At 46.5% G+C, this 15,764-nt stretch overlaps 1 protein-coding gene across 2 annotated transcripts; it reads right to left on the bottom strand.

Annotated features, from left to right (window-relative positions):
• Positions 1 to 143: 143 nt before the first annotated feature.
• Positions 144 to 15,404, bottom strand: CNP (2'',3''-cyclic nucleotide 3'' phosphodiesterase). 2 transcript variants are annotated; one of them, XM_074979386.1, is made up of 4 exons: positions 15,315 to 15,404; positions 7,766 to 8,435; positions 7,001 to 7,140; positions 144 to 6,275 (listed from the first exon to the last, which is right to left on the bottom strand). In XM_074979386.1, the coding sequence occupies exons 1-4, from the start codon at positions 15,315 to 15,317 to the stop codon at positions 5,823 to 5,825; spliced, it is 1,266 nt and encodes a 421-aa protein (XP_074835487.1). In that variant the 5' UTR covers positions 15,318 to 15,404; the 3' UTR covers positions 144 to 5,822. The 2 variants fall into 2 exon arrangements, with proteins under 2 accessions (XP_074835487.1, XP_074835488.1); XM_074979387.1 differs by lacking the exon at positions 15,315 to 15,404 and adding an exon at positions 14,145 to 14,223.
• Positions 15,405 to 15,764: the final 360 nt, after the last annotated feature.

The raw sequence follows: 15,764 nt of genomic DNA, 5'->3' as shown, positions 1-15,764 counted from the left end.
TTCCCCGCTGCCCACTTTTAAGACAGTTATTTCAGGGGTAAAGAGGGGTTATGTACACAGTTGCTATTTATATAAACTGTACATGATTGCATGATTTATTGTAGTTAAATATGAATATGGTGAGTGCCAAGACATTTTTAAAAAAAAAAAAAAGCACTAATGTGATTAAAAGTGAACGCAAACCTACGTTCATTTCTGCAGACTGCATTCTCCGCTAATGGAAATTCAGTAACTGTACTGTTCTCAGGACAGTAACATATGCCACAGTACTCATTTGTATGTTAAAATAGCTTCCCTCGGGTAGTGGTTTGAACAGACGGAACTGTTTTAGATCTTATCCGCCCAGATATTTGCCTTTAAAACATTGCGTTCCCCCTTTACATTTGTGAGCAGGATTGATTTTATAGGTGGTATCCAGAAGTAGCCGCCAGAGAGATTTAATGCCATTTGTCTGACTGCTACAGCTGTTCTCAGGTGTCTTTCTCTGACTTGTTAGGAGACACAGGATGTTGGAATTCACCAATAGAAGTAGCAGCTCGTAACCTGACAGTATGTTCAAGCTTCCTGTATGTGGCAGAAGATGAAGTTAATATAGGCTGTAATTCCCGTAACATGCAAAGTAGCAGGAAAATAATTAAATAACCCTATTTGGAGCTGTACTTTTTCTTTTATGACTCTCAGCTGTGGCATATAGGTTTTATTTTCCATGTGAGGACACTGATGCTTGAAGGCCCTTCTCTTAATGAAACAAGGGTGTCTTTTTTATTTTTTTTTGAAGTCAGTTTTTACAATGGTAAATTACTAACAGCTGTATTTGTGGCACAATAGCAAGAGCCTTAATCTGGTTTTAGTCTGAAAAGTGAGTTGCTGTGCCTCCATGCAGTTCCCTCTGTATAGCACCTCCATTATTTCCTGAGCAGCCTAGCACAGTTTTACATGTAAACAAAGTGACTCTGCCTGGAATCTGGAGGTTGTGTAGCTTTTAAATCACTCTTTAAATCATTTTGCTATTGGCACCTAAGTAACAATCCTTTGGAGTGGCTAGGAACCAAACCAGAACGTCTGTCCTTCCCACAGCTTCAGGCTGTGACTGGACCATGAAAAGGAATAAAAAGTTACTCCTCTAAAGCCAGCAGGTATGACAAAATAGAAAGAAAACTGAGTTAAGGAGACAGTCACTTGTGAGAAGACCCGAGACAAATTAAAGAAAAGTACCTGCTTTTTCAAACCTAGCCACAAACATATGTACCAGTATAAAGTCAGAATAACTGAGATTAGTTTAATAACCATTTGTTGAAATGAGAGAAATGTTGTTTTTTGCTTTTCCCTGTAGTCCTCTTGTGGTGATCCTCCTCGTGACCAAAATAGTGTCTGAGCTGCGCTTGTGTTAGTCACGAGTGAGCCCAAATCCAGTCAGAACAAAAGCACGCTGCATGTTGAAATCAGGAGCTGTGGTGGCTGGCGATGTTGTCTGTGGAATGTATAAGACCCAAAGGAAGGCTGTGTGTAGACTGACAAACCCAGGTGTAGTCCTCCTTCCGCTTTCTCAGCATTAGCTTTACTTCTAAGAATGGTGGGTCTACTGACAGTAACTCTTGCAAGAGATAATAGGAGTGTTTGGGTTCAGGCCCTGTTCAGGTGCAGATGCAAGCTGAGCTCCCCCAGAAGTGGGTGTTAAAGAACATGCAGCTGCTTCTAGCCCCCTATTTCTGATAACTCTGCTTTGGCTGACTTTTCTGTCCAAGTAGTACTCTATCAGTATACCGGGAGTTTTGCTGCCGGTCTGGATTTTATTGGTGCTAAAGGCTTTGACTGTTTTGTAAATAATCGCATAAGTATAATTTGCAGAGATTTTGGGAGTGACCTGAGTAACTACTTCATGAACTTGATCCCCCAAGCACTTCCGCATCCAGCTAAAATGAGGATTGTGGGCTACTTTGCCAGATAGTTGCTTTCCAGCAATGGGAGTTTAACCAATCAGGTCTTTAAATAAATGACTGGTCTCATAATTCAGTCACACAGTGGCTTGCCATCTTGTCAAGATAGTGCTGCTTTGAGCAGACTCGTGTTCTTCCAGCTCAAGTTTGTGTTTTGTGCCCCCGCTCGCGTTTTGCTAATCCGGTGTGGGACAATAAAACCAGTTCATGTGTCACACCTGCTTTGTTTCCCTGGTCTAGTGCTACGGTCCAGCATATCCTCGGTGCTAGAACTGGGTCTGAAAAGCAACAAACCCCATGATAGTAAGAACTACGACCCAGGTCTCAGTCGCCTGTCATTAACATGCAAGAGCTGCTCTGGTGGGAGCAGATTTTCCGATCGCTGCTTATTCACTAGAATAGAGGAACATAGTTGTGTGGTTGAGGTAAAAAGTAGGTAACATTTTGGTTCTAGGTTGGCCTGTTCTTCACCACCTATTTATACAGTGAGATAAGATCTTCCCTCCTTTGACTAACCTCCTGGTAAGCTGGGTGCTGGCATACAGAACTGCCCTCCATCTGAACGGAGCCTGTTAGCCGGAATGCTGAGTTTGCTGTGTGTGCCACAAGTGTTGTTGGGCTAAAGCTTTAGTTGAGTCTGAGAGGGCACAAAAATACTGTAGCCGTCAAGCGTTTGTTTGTTTGCTTTCCATCACTCCCCATTCTAGGGCTGGGCATGCAACGGACTCCAGTTCTCGTCATTGCCCCACTTAGATACCCCTTCTTCCTTCCTGCTTTCACTGAATGGCTTGTGCTACAAAAGAAAAGTGAAAATGGTAAGAGTGCAGAGCAGTGTTTTTTGCAGCAATCTGGACACCTTTTTGTTGCATGCATAATATCCGCTTTATTGTGAAGAGGCCTTAAGGAGTACTAGAGACAAAAGCAGATGCACTGATGTGAAGCCACTCAGAGAGGACGTTAGATCCTTTGCTTTAGTATTTAACTAAATTTAAGGAACAGATTCTGTGCGTTTACCTCAGTATAAGGATGTAACCTTTCCATGGGGAGGTAAGGTTATTGCATGATGCAAAATAGCTTTTTTCTAAGACCCCCAACCCTCTCCAGGGCAGGCTTCACATTGGTATAAACACTGTCGCTCTTTGGGCCCTTTTATCTTTCTGGGGTGTGAAGGGTCAAAAATGTGAATATTTGTTGTTTATTTCATTAGACATTCATACAATGTGTTTATATGCAGAATCTCAACCAGACTGAATCAAAACCATATGCAATTGGTTTATTAAACTGTATATGATGTACAAATTAATAAACACTTAAACAATGAGCGTGTGTGACTGTTTTTGACCAGGCAACCAAGTCAGGCTCTCCAGCTACCCACATTTTAAAGTTGGGTGCCCTCTTAAGAACTTTCCAGCACGGATTCTCAGAATAGAACATCCTGGGACGAAGACTTCTGGGATAGCTGCCTTGAAGGAAAAGGCACGGTTCCCCAAAATGATAGAGAGGGACTTAGCTGAACACTAACCAGTCTTTTATTCTGGGCTTCCCCTGTGATGCACACTATAGCCCTTCTGGGTCTACCATCGAGTTCGGCTGCAGCAGACTCTCCCCTAAAGTGAGGTGAAAGGAGCGTCCCTCGCTATATTCCATGTTCTCCCTTGAAAAGCAACAGAACAGCTGAGGGGCGTTCATTGCTTTCACCAATGAACTCACCCTGTTGCAGAACCAAACGAACCTTCCCATGCACAAACTTACTTGGCTAGTGACCTCCCTGCTTGCCCACAGCCCCCGAACACTGGGTCGTGGTGTCATGGCAACAGATCCTTTACTGCTGCGAACCTTGCACATGCATTTCAGACACAGTACACACATTAATACTGGGTTTATTTCAATACACTTTACCGTTCATGGGACAATAAGCCATAAGGTGAGTTTAAAATGCTGTTCTGACCTGAATGAGTTAGATCAGCCAAATGAAGCAGGATGATAATGACAGCAAACATCCATCGATGAGAAGGCAAGCAGCATTTAGCTAGTCACATGAGCAGAAACAAGTTGCAACTATAATTAAAACCTGTAATAACTGAAACATCTGAACATTAGCCAACTGGAAAAGTTTACATTTGAGCAGGTGCTTATGCATAAATTACAATGCCACCATTATTTCCTAAATAACAGGTTAGCTTCATGTTCCTCCATGCTAATCTCAACATTCAGAAGAATTAGATTTTGAATCCAGCGTAGGAAAGCCTATTTTGCATGAAGTACCGTTTAGTACTTCAGACATGATCTTAGTTTATGTAGGATCAAGAGTTAGATGGAAAGGAACTACTAGTTGATCTATTCCATTCATCTGCTAGAGCAGGATTCTTCCCTACAGTATACATAGAGTAGTGCTTTGTCCAGCCAATACCCAGATGGCTCATGGGGGCGCTGTGGTTCCTCCCCAGTTTCGGTGGAAGTCTGAGCAGATCTCACTGCTAGGAAGTTTTTCATGATAAATTCTCCTTTTCGTGATCTCATTAATTTATCTTCACATTTTAAACTAAACATAGAGCCTCCTGCTGCCCCGCCCCCTCACGCCCCCTCCTTCTCTCACACCCAGGAAGTCTTCATGGGCTACCAGAAGAGTTTGAAGGTTGTGTAGACCACACACTGCTGGTCATGGGGATACAAGAGTTTCACCTTTCTTACAGACTCCCCTAAGCCCACACCTAATCCTTGCGCCTGCAGACTACTTGTTCTCCCACCCCTCAAAAATATTACCCATGACTGAGGCTTGCAGGTGTTAGTCATCAGCTACCAAGGGACATATGTGTGCACCATCAGCCTGCGGGGGGGACTGTACAACTTCACAATTGGGTTAAACTTTCAGCTTGAACTTTCTTGGCTTCAGGGAATAAGAAGTGCAGGTTGCAGGTTGCACCGCTGACAACCAGCACACTCTGGTCTGGCAACATCCGTCATCTAACAGGACCAAGGATGCTCCTTGACCAGAGCGCCTGGGTGCCTAAGAGCAGCACAGGGCTGGGGCCACACAGGCACCACACAGCAGAGTTGGGCTGTGGTCTGGGCCTTGTGGCTGCATGCCCCCAGCAGTGTGGGGCTGGGGCCCCTCCAACAGTATGGGACTGGCTAATGCCCTGCAGCAGCCCCCCAGCTGCAGGTGGGATTGAGGCTGGAGCCTGTGCAGTGCCAAGGCCAGAACTGGGGCAGCCCCCTGGCTGTGAGGGGGTGGGGGGCGAAACCCCACAACAGCCCCATGGCATGGCAAAACTATGGCCACAGTCCCTGTGACAGTGTGGGGCCAGGGCAGAGCTGGAGCTGAGGCCCGTAGCTGGGCAACAAGCCCAGAGAGGTGTGTGGGAGAACCAAAATGAAGGTGCCTGTAGCACCAGCTTGGGGCTGGTGGCTGGGGCCTTCCCATGGTCCAGCAAATTCTCTTGTTCGGGACCAGGGATGTACAACCTGGAGCTGAAAACTTTGGTCCACCTCTGTTTAAATCATTTATTGCTATCACATTTTCTAAAGCTTGTAGTTCAAAGGGAAATTATAAAACGTGGACTATTAGGAATGATCCTCTGAAGAACAAAATAAAGCAACGAGATCTCGCTACAAAAACCTAGTATTTTAAAAAAGTAATTCAGCACTTCAGTTATTTAAATATCCTATTTGTTCTACTTATCTACCAGAAATGGTTGTTTAGGAACTTGGTGACCTGACTGTAAAGGAAAACAAATTTTTCTGAGGACCAATATGTTGTCCCAGTAGAGAAGCTTCATACTAGAGTTTGCAGAAGGGCTAGGTTAGTACACACGGAACTGTCTTTTTACAACTTCATAAAGGTTATCCAAGTTTTTGTCTTAAAAAATGGCCTGGCTTGAGCACTTAGATGATAGTGCAGGAATTAAAGGCAGAACCTCGCTTGTTACCTCCCTGAGTAGGCACTAGCTTTCCCTTGCCATAGTAACCTGAGAAAATAGCCTTCACTTCGATCTTTTTAGAAAGCAGGAGCATCCACATGCCGTTACCGAAGTACAGCAATTTCCCTCCACCAACTTCCTCAACTTCATCCCCTTTGTTCCCTGCCTTTTCCAGCTTGACGAATTCCAGCAAGTCAATCCCAGTCTGGACTGGTTCGATGCCACTGGCACATCCCAGCGTAACATGAGCCCGGCTGCCTTTGGGCAGGCTGTCCGTAGGCAGGATCTTGTCCACGTCACCAGGCCACAGCAGCAGTTCTTGCTCGCTGAGTTCCACGCGAGCGCCTGCGGTTTTCGTGGTGAGGAACAGCGCAGAGATAGTCAGGGTAAAAGTTTTTCCATAGGAAGCCTTCACAACCTGGGGGGGAGAGAGAGGACCGAATGATTTGGATCTGCAATAGGACTGACTCGAAACGTGACATTGACTCGCCCCTGCCACATCCCTTCAAAGCGTTAGACACATTCACGCCCACTTACTACTCTGCTACTTTGCCTTTTCCATTCGATTCTTCCTCTGAGGCATTCACACACGCTCCATCTGTCTGCTACAACGCACCCCAAGAGTCATCGCTCTCCTCAACAGTCTTTCATTAGCTGTCTTCTGGTCACACAACATGGTATGAAAACAGCATCGTGCCTACAGGTGACTGTTTATTCCTCCGCACCCTCTGCCCCCTTTGGTTGACTTAAGTCGCATAATTTCATTGGAACCTCACGCTGATCAGGTAGGGTCCCAAAAATGAAAGTGACAATTCCGTCATTCACACCCGCTCAAAACCAAGCCATTAGAAAAGTCTAGTACTCATGGTGGAAGGGGAAGACAAGAACATGGAATTAGTTTGGAAGCAAAATGTAAATTTCGCCCGTGCATCTCAGTCCTGAGAAGTAACATCCTTATTCTTTTTCTACCAAACAGGCTGTCAAGTGAGCCAACTTCACAGGTGCTGCTGTGAGGCGGACATAGGCCATCACACTAAGGCTTTAGAAAGCTGTACAGCTCGCTCAGACCTGTCAAGGTAAAATGGTGGCGTAACATACAGCCCGAGCACAGAGGTCTGGGGTGGGGGGGGACCAGACACTAACTTCTTGTTGTGCATATTCGTCAGCTCCCATAGCCTTTCCAAAGTCAGTAAATTTTGTGGTGCAGTGCAGGACGCTGGGTGGCCTTTTTGCAAAGTAGCTGGTCAGGTCCAGTTTTACTTTGGGATCTTCAACAGGAAGAACTGCAAATACAGAAGCAAAATTACTAGTGACAAACGTTCATGGTCCCCTGCCAATACTCACTCATGACGTAGGTTTAATTTGACTTAGAGCTGTGTGTGTTCTGGACAGCTGTAGGGAATGGAGTGTTCTTTATCCACACCACTGGTATAGACCCTGCAGCGCCTGCTAACCAGTCTGCCTCAGTGCGATGTGGCAGGGATCATCTTAGAGGCAACGCGTTTCAGGCCATTTATATTCTGTCCTTGGCCGCTCTCCTCCAGCTTATTTCACTAAGGCCTTGTCTCCACTACGTGGTGGGTCAATGGGTCAGTGATTGATGCACTAGCCACTGATTTATCATTTCTACTGTTGAGACAATAAATCCACCTCCAAGCTCCTTTCCATTCACATGGCTACTCCTCCAAGAGAAGCAGCACAGCCCAGGTCGATGGGAGAGCAGGCCACGTCAACCCGACCCCACACAAGACCCCATGGTAAGTATGTCAATTTCAGCTATGCTATTTGTTTGGCTGAAGTAGCTCAATAGTGCAGGTAAGCGTAGACAAGGCCACAGACGTCCCAGAACGGTTGCCTTTCCCTCTGGTTAGTAGAATACAAAGTTTGGTAAAGTATGTATATACGTACAGTACTTAGACTCCTTTTTGAATACTTTAAGGCTTCCAAGCTCATCTAAAAAGGCTTGCCCAGTCTTCCTCAAGCTCTCAGAACTCTTTTTGCTCAAAAACCATCCATAATACAAAGGTAGGAGATCTTTCTCCAAGCTTGGTTTCATCTTCTTCAGATCTTCCACAGAGAGTTTCCACTGATTCTTATCCTTAAGCTGCAAGCAATCCATCTTCCAAGGTGTTTTGGGCTCAACAAAGAGGACTTGGTATTGGTATTTGTCAGCAATATCAAAGAGTTGATCTAACCGTTCCCGTTCATGGTGAGTATCATCCACAACAACAATACTGATGTCTCGTTTGCAATAGTCAACTAAATCCTCATCCAACTTTGAATAATCTTCAGGAATGGAGCTCCTTACAGCAGGTGTAATTTTATAATTATCGGCAGAAATGACCTTGCAAGCATCCTTATACTGATCTTGAATAGCCCGGGCAAGGGTGGATTTCCCGCTGCCAGGCAGGCCTCTGAGGATAAAAAGGGTTTTAGATTCTTTAACTGTAGAAATGGTAGCATCATCGTCAAAGAATGGAAACTGCAGATTTTCAGGTCTGTCCTTTGATGACTGAGTAGACATTTTTCTGAATATTTTAGGCAGGAATGTATGGCTCTTCCGGGTAAAGCCTCTGTTCTGAAAGTTTAAAAAAAAAAAAAATTCATATTTGTATTTTTTTTAAGCTTTTAAAAGAACCCAGACCATTTTCTGACACTAAACAATATATCACTGTTTGAGTCCTTACTAGACAGAAGCTGAGTTTTTGCTATTCAGATGTGCATAAATAGCCTATAGATGATTTTAAATGACCCTATTATGTAATAAATCTTTGCCACCATTATTGATATTAAACCACCTCTGCCTTACTGAGCTTACAGTGCTCTGAACAACACAAATTTGTCCTAAAATGCTTCTGCTGGAGCCCCTTCCAATGGGTCAAAGTGACCCTCTGAATCCAATTCCGAAGCAAAATAATAAGTGTAAGTGAGCCCTGCCTGTTCGTTTATCTGTGGATTATACCTTTTCCAAACCAGATGCTCAGACCTGCTTTCCCAGGAGGTGCGTGTGATCACACCATTGCAAACTCTGTGCTGAGACTGTTTATCCCCATTAAATTCTCACACACCAGACGCCAGTCTGAGGCAAACTCAATTCAATCCGTCTGAAAATAAAGCTGTAAGCTTCCTGTATTTACAACTGTTGTTCAAAGACATGGCCCACCGAAACTTAAATATAGTTTGAACAGCAGAAGTGAAAGCATCGTGCTACTTTAACAGCTGTTGGTGATGGGAAGACTCAGTTAAAAAATAAAATTTGAGACACTACAAAAAGCTTGACTGCTTTTAAGTCTGTTACTTTAACAGGTATTTTCCAGGTGTGTGTGTGTGAGAGAGAGAGAGAACAAGAACGAGAACGACCACTTGGAGGGAAGTCTTCCTGCAGAAGCATGTACTCGCTGCTGCTGTACATCATGCCAAAAAAAGACCCTTTTCTTCTTGGACCCTGTCCAGAAAGTCCCTTCTGGAAGTGCCTCTGAGGTAAGCTCTTTATTGGCAGCTAATTCCTGCAGGATAGAATAATTTTCTGTGTTGCCGTACATGTGGGAAAAACCACTTAAAACCCAACAACTGGCCTTATAGGAGACTGAAGAAAGCCAAAGCTAGTGATATCACTTGGATGCTACAGAAGCAGATGCAACTGGAAAAGCCTAAGAGACAGATGTACGTATGTCTTTCCCTGCCAGCCTTTTGCACTGAAAGCTGGATTCACAATGGGATGTGGTTACTCTGGGAAGAAATTAGATTAGTAAGTCACATATCACAACTGAACATGGGCCTTTGTGAAACTGTAAGACATTTTTTTTGGTGGGGCAGGACTTGATCCTGTGGTGATGTAACTTGGTTATGAGCTCTCACAAGTATCTTTGGCAATGTTCTGTGGAATCCCTGTAGGGCCCAACAGAAGTTGGGAGCTGAAGGGAACAGGTATTAAAGGCACAGATATGTTCAGTCGTTCCACCAAGGGCAGAGATGTTTGTAAACATAAATAGCCTCTTTTCAGTTTCCTTCGGTGGGGGCATTCTGGTTGCCGAGATTGGTGGGCCTGCTATGGAGTAACGGCTTCGCGTACCGATGGTGGTTTCACTACAGCTAGTTAGTGGAAGTGTGGAAAAAGCACCAGACGAGAGCAGTTTCACTGTCTCAGCTGCCTCATCTTACGCTATTCAAGTATTTTGGTCTGTGGTGGAGGAATGGAACTTGACTTGCTTGTCGGTATTTGTGGCCTAAGACAGTGTAGGTGTGTCCACGGAAAGGAACATTTTGCTTGTATCATTCTCCTCACCCCTCTTACATAAATTTCTTCACTTTTCAGCAATTTGGGGCAAGGACTGTATGTCTGAGAAGTGTCTAGTTCGTTTGTGGGTGTGACTAGAATATAAATCCCTTTAAATTGGACCTGAAGCTGTAAAAGGTAGGATGATGAACTCAAAATATAGCTCTGGAACTGAATGACTGATGTGTACTCTTGGCAGATTTTATGCAGAGTGCTTTCCAGAGAGAGCGGCTCATTTATGTTAAAGGTTGGCCTGGGGCTTTGTTTGGAAGAATGGTACCATACACCTGGAATTCTCTCAGGACTTTAACAGGCCACTATTCCCTCATTCTCACCCTAGGAACACGTGCTATTCTTTACTCACTATGGAGTGGAGGTACCTGGTGTCATTTCATCTGTCAGGGTTCCTTCCTAGTCCACATCCAAGTTGTCTGAATGGGAGCTGTAAATCTTGTTTTTAAACTAAATCTTGAGTCAGATTTGACTCGTCAGGGTCCACTTAAACTCCCCAAGTATGCAGATCATAAGTGAGACAGACAGATGAAATTAGGAGCTGCAACTATAGGACAGCAACTGAGCAGGGCCTGCATATAGTATTTGGGTTGTGACTGGTTTTCAGTCAAACTGTTTTGGTGAAAACAGCTGTTGGTGAAAAACAGTAACTGAGGCATTTTTTTAAGACGCAAACAAAAGAACAATAATAGAAAACACCCTCGGCACCCATTGTTCATCAGCCAGCTTTAAATAATAAGCTCTTTAATGAAAGTAGGCCATATACCAAACGGACAGACAATGGTACCATACAAATAATTCTTAAAGGAGCAGTTGGCCAGTTTCTGATTAAACAATCTATTCAGTTCAACACAAGCTACATCACTTCTCCCCTTCCCCACAGTTTTCCCTACAAAGCTCTTATTTGTAGGGACTTAAGTATTTGGTGTCCTTTTCCAGGAATGAGGATGAATTTTAAGTGATTCTCATAAGTTCTGCAACTGTGTGTTACTCCCTGTTAAGAATGTGGGGGACAGCAGTTAACAAACCATATTCTATTAGACCCAACCCACTGACACAGAATGCCCTGAGGGAGGTTAGGAGGGACACCTCTTACATGTCCTGAAAGCACTCGTGGCCTATCAAAAGATTTAGAAAAAGGGGTGGCATTAGATGCTGGCTAAACCTTGCCACTCGCATAGAAGATTAGGGTTGGAAGAGAACTCAAGAGGTCATCTAGTTCTAATCCAAGCCCTTGCTCAAACCCAGACCAGCTCCACACAGGGCTTTGTCAAGCTAGACCTTAAAAACCTCTAAGGATGGAACGTCCACCACCCCCCTCAACACCCCATTCCAGTCCTCCACCGCCCTCCTTAGTGAATAGTAATTCCCAATATCCAGCCTAGACCTCCCCACCCCCACTGCAACTTGAGACGATCGTTTCTTGTTCTGCCACCACTGAGAATAGCGTAGCTCCATCCTCCATCACTTCAGGTAGTCAAACTCGAATCTGCCCCCTCATTCTTCTCTTCTGAAGACTGAATAAGCCCAGTTCCCACGGCCTCTCCTCAGTCACATGCTCCAACCCTCCAATCATTTCCTTGTCTTCCACTGGATTCTCTTCAATGTGTCCACATCCTTTCTGTAGAGGGGTCCCAAAACTGGATGCAGTATTCCAGTGTGGCCTCACCAGTGCTAAACAGAGGAGAATAATCACTTCCCTCAAGCTGCCGGCAACGCTCCTATCTACGTCACCTCACTGGGCATCCCACCTTCGTTTCTTAAAGTAGTTTGGACCTGACACTTTTTTTTACACCATCAAATGCATAAAATACACCTTGAACTACAGAAAGACCAAATTCCAATGGGAACCCTGATCGGGAGGTTGTAGCTACATTATGGAGTCTAGTTTCTGTTCTCATCCTTGTTCACAACACCCTTTTCTGGAGGTGGAAAAAAAGTTATTTGGTTCAAAGGTCACTTGGTTCAAAAAGCAGTGATTCCAGGAAGTGAGATCTGAATGTTTCATAGTTTCATTGGACAGACATCCCATACAACAGTGTTTGTTTCCCAATTTCCTCTGGCCACAGAGCCCTTTTAAACAGTAAAGAATTTTGCAGAACCCCTAGAAAGTCTTTTATATAGACCACAAATAAGTGAGGAGGATAATAAACAAATGTTAAGCAAGGTCATGAGATCAACGTTTAGTTTAACTGTACATACTTAAACAAAAATCACATTTAATTTAACGGTGAGTACAGGGATTTACGGTGGTATATAACAGGCGATCGCACCACTGCCTTTGCTGCAGCGAGAGTAGTGACATTGCTGTTCCAACTCGACAGCGACACTCGCGTAACACAGGCACACTTATCGTGGCAAATACAAATGAAAATGAACAGAGAGAAAGCCAGGCTGGTCTATAGTCTTTCAAAACAAAAAAGCCGTCCAGTACCACTTTTTTCTTTAGTATTTAAAGTGCTACTGGACTGCTTTTGTTTTGACAAAATAAATAAAAAATGCTTAAATGTTGATTTTTAAAAATAATCACGTCATTGCAGTGCAATTTTTCTCGTGGGAACCTTATTTTCACTTCACGGAATCCCGGGGTTCTGCGGAACACCATTTGGGAAACACTGCCATCCTGGCACTTGCTCGGTTTGTTTCCCCCAGCATGCCTAACCTCCACTCAAATTTCAAACGCTCTACACTGCAGACAGACATTCCCTCTGTTTGTGCTATAGGCAAATGCAACCGGTCACATTAGCACAGACTGGCCGTGTGCTCGATGGAGTTCCTGAAATGCATGTGTTAAATTTATTCTTCCAGCTAGAAGGGGTTTTCCTGTCTGCTAGGAAATCACCTCTTTCCTTTGACAGTCTACCCTTAGAGCCCCAGGCTCATTAGAATACTTCATTAGAACAATTTTTGCCCCTTTTCACTGTATTGCATGATGCCTGTTATCAGCGATTTAAAACATCACTGAGCTAGCACCCTCTAAATGTTACTTGTACCCCCTTTCAAAGCTACATTATGCTGATACTGTGCAGTAATAAGTGTCCTGCTTAAACAATGAGAAGTCCTGGGGCACCTTAGAGACTAACAGATTTTTTTGGAGCATCAGCTTTTGTGGGCAAAGACCCACTTTGTCAGATGCAGGTGGTGGAAATACGTACGTAAAAAAATCTGTTAGTCTCTAAGGTGCCCTAGGACGTCTCGTTTTTGCAGAGACAAACTAACAAGGCTACCCCTCTGATACTTAATACCCTGCTTGTTTCTTAAATGGGAAACGTGAATGTCTCCAGAAAGCGCATTTAATATGCGACAACCTGCCACCTCTTTCCTCACCCATGGCCCCAACACAGATATTTAAGTAGGAATTAAGTGCTTCGCTATGGGAATGTACACCAGTAGTACAGAAGGCACCGTGATAAAACAGCAATAGGAAATTTTTAAGGGGCACAAGCAAATGCAGCTCTCTGCCTACCCATGGCGCTCTCTCAGCAGAAATGTACATGCTAACCATGCCCTGGGGGATTCCAACTGCAGGCTCAGGGCCAGTATCGGTTGAAGATTGTCTCCCCTCTGTCCCTTCCCCACAATCCACTCTCCCCTCACACCAAGCACCTGAGGAGTGGCACGACTGAAACTTCAGACACCAATTACCCACAACCACAGCCCAGATTGCAAATTATGGCCTAGGTCCTCCTGCACGAGCTCTTTAAAAGCTTTCCTCCTCTCATCACTACAGCTGCTGTGCAATGCATTTAGCAACCATTAACCCATCACTCCCTCTACCCATGCTCGTGTCCCCCCAAAAATAAAGAGGAGACGTTACGTTGTTAGGGGAGAACCAGCAAGTTCTCTCTGCCTCCAAGCTGAGACTGTTTAGTAGACAGTTTGGCACTTGACAAAGACCACAAGCTGCTCGGAGCCTGGGTAGCATCAGTCTGACTTAATCCCTCCAGAGCTCTGAAGTTGTAGACGATTGTGACAAAGACAAAATGAAGCGAAACCTACCAGGGACTCTGTTTGGCTCACACAGGCTGATGACTGTACAAGAAACGCGGTGCCTGGGCAAAGTTCACTTCCTGCCTGTATTTACAGACAAGATGGGTGGTGTGGCTCCAGCGGCTGGGGCTGGCTCTAACTCTTGTCTGTCAAAAGCTATCCTGTGGGTGTGAGAGGGCACAGGGACCATGCTGGTTGGATCATGCATGAGCCCTCATTTGAATTTCCAGAGTCTGAGAGTCCTGCCCCGGGCCAGCAACACTGGCATAACCTGAAGTCCTGTTGCTTTTAACAGGACCAGGTCTGATAGAATAGTATATAAACTAGCACGGCTTTCTCTGTTACTAACAAAACAAAAAAGCAGTCCAGCACCACTTTCAAGACTAACACAATTTATTAGGTGAGCTATGGTGGGACAGACCCACTTCTTCAGACCAAGGGTTGGAAGAAGGGGGTCTGTCCCACCAAAGCTCGCCTCGCACATTGTTTCTGATCGAGGGAGTTTGTCTTGCAGAGATGCCGATTGTCACTGTCAGCCCAGGCCTGGTGCTAAGTAGTGGAGAAGCCGTGTTCCTCTGCAGCTTCCAGAACAACAAGTCGTCTTGTGGCCCCTTATAGACTGACAGGTATTTTGGAGCAAGAGCTTTCGTGGGCAAAGACGGGCTTGCTCAGATGCAAGACGACGCGGGTCTCTGCCCAGGGAAGCTCATGCTCCAAAATCTCTGTTCGTCGCTAAGGTGCACCAGGACTTCGTGTTGTTACCCCCAGGCCTGAGTTTCCCACCTGCTGCGGGGTCAAAATGCACTTACCTGCGTGCTCCCCCCCCCCCCCCATACACCGCATCCCCACCCCACTGCCCTCACGGGCTGTGACTTCCAGAAACTAGCCCCGGGGGGGGGGGGACTGGTTGAAGGCCCCCCCCCGCCTACTGCTACGAATTTGCTGCCCCCAGCTGGGAGGGTCACAAGAGGGGGGAGAAAAATTCACCCCCTGGCGACCCCCGGCCGCTCCCCCCGCTTTGCACACAGCCCGGGGCGATGCACAAAGCGCCCCGCGCTGGAGGGGAGAAGGGGGGGGCTGCTCCCCCCTCCCAGTCCCCAGCAGAGCCCCTCACCCCTGCGCCTGATCCTCCAGCCCCCCCCCCCCATGCACCCCCCTCCCCCGGCCCGCTCCGCTCACCATGGCGAGGGCGGCGCTCGGGCTGCGCGTGCCGAGCGGAGAGGACGCGGCTGTGTGCGGGGCCCGCCCGCCGCCCCTTTCATACCCGGCCCGGGGGGATGGGGGGGGGGCGCGCGACACACCCTGGGGGGGCGGGGAGAGCGGGCGGAGGCGCCTCGTGCGCACGCGCGAGTTCACGCCCGGGCCCTGCCCCTAGCGGCCAGGCCGCGCGCTGCAGGGAGCTGGGGGCGGGGGGGGACCGCGGGTCGCCGCCGTCGGTGACACCCATTGGCCTCTCCCCACCCCACGCGGCCGGCTGGCGCGCGAGCTCCCGGGGGAGGGCGGTGCACGCGTGCAGCTGTTGTACGTGCACACACGGGCCTGCGCGCCCAGCCCGGCCCCGCCACCCGCCGGGCCTTTGCACCCCCGCAACCCCCGGCAGCGGAGTCGGCGCTGTCTGCTCTCCAGCGG

Source organism: Carettochelys insculpta, chromosome 28, assembly GCF_033958435.1.
Source record: "Carettochelys insculpta isolate YL-2023 chromosome 28, ASM3395843v1, whole genome shotgun sequence".
In the NCBI taxonomy this organism is placed as follows: domain Eukaryota; kingdom Metazoa; phylum Chordata; order Testudines; family Carettochelyidae; genus Carettochelys; species Carettochelys insculpta.
The sequence above is the reverse complement of the archived record's forward strand: the minus strand, read 5'-3'. Positions and strand labels throughout refer to the sequence as shown.

Bases quoted from the DNA above. Each gene is read 5' to 3' on its own strand.
- CNP (XM_074979386.1), bottom strand. The intron at 7,141-7,765 runs GTACGTATATAC...CTGTATTTGCAG, and splicing joins CAAAAAGGAGTCTAAGTACT to TTCTTCCTGTTGAAGATCCC. The intron at 6,276-7,000 runs GTTAGTGTCTGG...TCTCCCCCCCAG, and splicing joins ACGAATATGCACAACAAGAA to GTTGTGAAGGCTTCCTATGG.